The sequence below is a fragment of the Elephantulus edwardii genome, unplaced genomic scaffold (genome assembly GCF_000299155.1).
Source record: "Elephantulus edwardii isolate Elephantulus edwardi_28Jun2011 unplaced genomic scaffold, EleEdw1.0 scaffold00193, whole genome shotgun sequence".
Lineage (NCBI taxonomy): Eukaryota > Metazoa > Chordata > Mammalia > Macroscelidea > Macroscelididae > Elephantulus > Elephantulus edwardii.
The window spans coordinates 603,776-609,267 of record NW_006399943.1 but is presented as its reverse complement, the minus strand read 5'-3'; the positions used below and the strand labels follow the sequence as shown (position 1 = coordinate 609,267).

Sequence of the window (5,492 nt, the reverse complement as noted above, 5' to 3'; positions counted from 1 at the left end):
TGTATAGAGAGGTGTGAGGGTTTGTATAGGGGTGTGAGGGTGTATAGAGGTGTGAGGGTGTATAGAGGTGTGAGGGTGTGTATAGATGTGTGAGGGGGTATGTCAGATGAAGCTTCAGAATCCTTACCTCCAAAGAGCAGCCTGGTTTAACCCTCTCCCGGATGAACCTGTTTGTTTTTTTAGCAGTCCATGGTATATTCAATACTTTTCTCCAGCACCACAGCTCAAAGGCATCAATTCTTCTTCTGTCCTCCCTAGTCACTGTCCAACTCTCTGATGTATAGCAAGTGATTGCAAAGACCATGGCCAGTATCAGACACACCTTAGTCTCCAGAGTGACATGACACCATTGCTATTCAGTACTTTGGAGAGGTCCCCAACAGCAGACTTGTCCATCGCAATATGTCTTTTTAAAATCTGTGTCTAACGGTGTCACTCTGGAGACTAAGGTGCGTCTGATACAGGCTATGGTCTTTGCAATCACTTGTTATATATCAGAGAGCTGGACAATGACTAAGGAGGATAGAAGGAGAATTGATGCCTTTGAGCTGTGGTGCTGGAGAAGAGTATCGAATGTACCATGGTCTGCTAGGAAAACAAACAGATTCATCCGGGAGAGGGTTAAACCAGGCTGATCCTTGGAGGCAAAGATTCTGAGGCTTCATCTGACATACTTTGGACATGTTGTAAAGAGGGACCAGTCCTTGGAGAGGGACATCATGCTTGGGAGGGTGGAGGGACGGTGCAGAAGGGGAAGACCCTCTACGAGGTGGATTGATTCAGTGACTGGGGTAATCGGGATGGGTGTCAGAGGGCAGGAGCCGGAAGCTTGAAGAGGTGCCCATCTTCCCCAGGGTCCCAGATGGCCGGGTCTGGCTTAGTTCTGCATGCAGGGTGATCTGCCTCCAGACTCTAACCACAGGGGTATGTGGTTCTTCTCCTGTCTCAGTGAAAAGCTGCACTGATACAGAGACATGGTGAGTTAAGAGTGCTTCCCCTTCCACATAGAAAACCCTAATGTCATCGAGTTGTTTCAATTCATAGCTGCTTCATAGGACAGGGCAGAATGTCCCTGGAGAGTTTGTAAGACTGTAACCTTTAAGGAGGTAGACTGCCACTTGAATATCAGTTAAGGTGTTTCAGCAAACAGATGCAGCCCCCAGATATACTCACCAGTAGTGCCATAAATCTGAACACAGTCACTCGGCCAGCTGACTAGAGGAAATCCAGGTCTGTCTCATTCCAGAAAGGTTATCCAATAAAGTCTAAAAATCGCCGATCACTATCATTTACATCGCACTCAAGAAAATCTTGCTGAAGATTAACAGAAGACAACAGAATGGCCAGAAGCTCAGGACGGATTCAGAAGACCCACCCACACAACAAGGAATATCTCTGCTGATATCTAGTGGAATTTAGCTAAAAGCAGAGAAAGATGTTGACTTGTGCTTCATTGACCATGAAAAATCAATATGAATCATAATAAATTAATTATGAGTCGCATTGAGCAGGATAGGAATTCCAAAATCCTTACTTGTACTTATTTGGAGTCTGTATATAGATCAAGAAGCAGTCAATCAAACAGAACAAGAGAATACTGCATGGCTTACATCAGGAAAGGAGTCTGTCAGGGCTGTATTCTCTCTCCATAGACCCTCTATCTGGATGCTGAGAAAATCATTCAAGAGGCTGGACTTTTTAAAAGAGAGAGAGAGAGAGAGAGAGAGATTGGATCTGACTGGTACAGGAGGAGATTGTCTCTCCTTCTCCAGCAGAGCATCTGGTGGATTCAAACCACTCTCCTCTGGAATTGCAGTGCAACTTCTTGCCACTAGGCCACCAGAGCTTGCCAAGGCTGGACTTTTTGAAGAAGAATGTGCCATAGGATCAGAGGAAGACTATAATCAACAGCTGGTATTATGCAGATGACCTAGCCTTGCTTGCTGCAAGTGGAGAAGCACTTACTGAAGAAAATCAAAGACCACAGCCTTCAAAATGGATTACATCTCAGCCTCAAGAAAACAAAAATCCTCACCATTGGACCAGCAGGCAGCATCAGGACAGACGGAGAAAAGATTGACACTGTCAAGGATTCAATCCATAATCAACACTCAACACTCGTGGAAGAAGCTGTCAAGAAATCAAGCCATGCCTTCCACTGGACAAAGCTGCTGTCAGGACCCTCTTTAAAATGTCCAAACACGACAATGTCACGTGAAAGAGTAAAGGGCTCCTGACCTGAGCCAGGCAAGTGTCCACGAATGTGATGAAATGAGGAAATGCTGTGAGCGACCACACTGCCGCAGAGACAGAGTGTGCATGTGCCAACAAGCGTGTTCAACGACAGTTGTCACAAATCTTTAATTTGGAAAAATACCCCAAAAATCTGTGATGTGAAATAAAGCTAACCATAATAAAATGAAGCCTGCTTGTGTTACAGAAGCAAGGCTGTCATGTCAAAGGTTCGGCGCTCCACGGTCACTATCAGTGCGTTTTGTCTGACGACCTGTGACTCTGACCTGCTCCAGGCAGTAGATGAGGAGCCCAGAGACATGAACACCCAGCACACAAGCAGGCCTGCGGGGCCACAGGGGGCAGGGAGGCCACCCAAGGACAGCAGGAGTGGGGAGGAAGTGAGGACCGGGGACAGCAAGTCAGGGAGCGGCTGGAGCAGACCAGGGACTCAGCGGCTGCTTGTTTCTGGAGGTTTAAATCCTCCTGCAGCTCTGTGAAAGGAAGGTGGACGGTTTCCTGGTCTCCCTCGTGGGATTTACAGCCCCGGACAACACCAACAGAGTGGACAGCAGTGAGCTGAGTGAGTGAGCGCACGCAGACACGAATCCCCGTGGAGCAAATGCCAAAGCTTCCGCCACAGAGGACAGTGGCATCAGTGCCAGCCACGTCCGAGCTGAGGCGAAAGGCAAACTTGGTGACACCCACCCTGTCTTTATTGAAAAGTTCCCATTTGATTCGTTGTGGATACGTTTGCGTCTGTTTTCACTTTTAAAAACCTTCCGTGAAAAAGTCATCTCTGGTGTTGTTCGCATTTGTTGGTGCCCCTTACATGTGTCACCCTGACCAGTACCTTGAAGAGGAGCTGGCAGTCAGAGACCAGTGACCGGCAGAGCGCTGGTCACTGGGGCCACCACTAGGGGCAATGCCTCCCTGAGTCCACCCGTCTGTCCTGGGCCAGGTGGTCCTCCACCTGGTCCTCCCTTGGTACTCGCACCCTGGCATCAGCCCTGCACTATGTGGCTGCCTCCCAGTCTGACTTTGGCGTGACCCCAGGCTTGTCCAGCTGCAGACAGCCCACCCCAGGGCCTTGTCCAGAGGTTCAGCTCCTGCGACTCCGTGTCTGCCCAGCAGGGGGCGGCGTGGACACGTGCATGTCCCTTACCTGCAGCCTGAAGGTATTGGGGGTGGGGGTGGGGGTGGGGGAGGCACATTCTCTTTAAAAGAGCAATTTTAGGTTTACAGGAAAAACGTGCAGGGAGTGCAGTTCCTCCAAGCTCCCCCTGCACGCACTGTTAGTAATCCTTGGCATTTCCAAGGTCCATTGGTTATAACTGAGAACTGTTAACTAAGAACATAGTTGACTATGCCTATCCTTCACACTGGGGGCCTCTCATTCACACTAGGGGCCTATCATTCACACTAGGGGTCCCCCCCAGGTTGTGGGGCCCCACAGGCACTGAGAACTGTGCCCACCGTGGCAGCGTCACACGGTTTCAGAGCCCTGAGAACTTCAGTGCGCAGTCTCATCCCCTTCTTACCTGGGGTCATTTTCCCTGCATGTTTATTTCTTCCTTGCAAGCATCCCCAGCCTCCCCAAGGTGATGGAGCTGACCGGTTTAACTTCTTGCTGCAGGGACTCTGCTTCTGGAGAGAGAAAGGAAAAAAAAAAAATCAGCGTTATACTGGTGGCAAGCAGCACTTTCCCCTTGGATTTTAAATTTTTAAAAGTAATATTAATTAATTTATTAATATAAAATTATTTCCATTCACTACCAGATTAACAGTGATCCAATAGATGCTGAGGTGAGGACAGATTCAATCCACGGAATAATTACAAGCAAATCTTCTCAAACACTTCCATGGATGTTTCTGCAATTTAGACAGGAAGGAAGTTCTGGTTTATAAATTCATTCTAGACTGTCTGTCAGGTGCTGTCAAGGTGAACAACTATAACTCACAGCAACCTTAAATGACCAACAGGTCTGAAACTGCTCACCTAAACCCTCCCATGACCTCCATCATGCTAAAAGCCCATTGTGGTCATCACTGTACCCATCTGTCTCACTGAAGGTCTTCTTTTAAATAATAATAATTAATAATAATAATAATTTTAATGAAAATTTAGAGACTTTGGATTTCCATTCATTCATTGTTGCACTTTTCTCCCTGCCCACCCCTCTCCCCAAGTTCACTCTTCTCTTTGAAAAGAAAAATTCTTTCATTGTTATACAGTCCCTCCTCTCCACGTTCATTCCACTATGCAGCCTTTGCTCTAGACTCCTGTCATGATAATAATACCTAATCACATATCCCTTTTAAACAGTTTTCTCCCTTATCTGTTTCAATGCAGTATACATTATTTATCCCATCTTTCTCAGTCTCCCCCCAACTCTGAGGTCAGTCCTGTTTTACAACAGTGGCACCATGCAGTATTTGTCCTTTTGTGACTAAAATATTTCACTCAGCATAATGTCCTCCAGGATCATCCATTTTGTATAATAGTTCATGAGTTCCTTGTTTTTCAGTGCAGCATAGTATTTCATTGTGCGAATATACCACAGCTCCTCTCTCCATTTGTTGATGGGCACTTAGCTTGTTTCCGACCCTTTGCTATTGTGAACAAAGCTGCGATAAACATGGGCGTGCATCCTTTTAATTTCTAAAGGGTGAGAAGACACACAGACATGTGTAGTACCTGGTCCCTGCTGAGGAAGAGGCCATGAGGACCATGGTCTGATCTCACTTGGAGAATGTGAACACTGAGGCTGAGAGTGGGAGGTGCTCGTGAGGGACTGTGTCAGTCCTAACCCCTCTACCTTTAGTCATGATCCCGTCGTAAATGCCTTGCCTTTGTGTAAGAGAGTGTGTCCAACAGCCAAAAGAACAAACAAGTCTGTCTTTGATGAAGCACAATCAGGCTACACTTTGAATGGTTGAAAGATGGTTGACATTTTCCCGTGAACTTTGGGCATGTTGTCTGGAGGTTCCAGTCCTGGGAAAAAGACGTTGTGCTGGAAAGGTGGAAGGTCAAAGGGAGAGGAAGAGCCTCAGCTGTGTGAGTTAGCTCGGTGACGGCAACGACGGGCTCGGGTGTGGCGGAGACGGCGGGCACGGTGCTGGAGAGCCTGGGCATGCCGGAGACAGGAGAGCCTGGGCATGCCAGAGACAGGAGAGCCTGGGCATGCCGGAGACAGGAGAGCCTGGGCATGCCGGAGACAGGAGAGCCTGGGCATGCCGGAGACAGGAGAGCCTGGGCA

At 47.9% G+C, this 5,492-nt stretch overlaps 1 protein-coding gene across 1 annotated transcript in view; it reads left to right on the top strand.

Moving 5' to 3' along the window:
- The window catches only part of ANKRD60 (ankyrin repeat domain 60), a 55,512-nt gene that overhangs the window by 43,002 nt on the left and 7,018 nt on the right, over positions 1-5,492 (top strand). Inside the window, exon 7 of the mRNA XM_006896917.1 lies at positions 3,194-3,410. Within this exon, the coding sequence (XP_006896979.1) occupies positions 3,194-3,410 (217 nt within the window). The remainder of the gene's footprint in view (positions 1-3,193; positions 3,411-5,492) is intronic.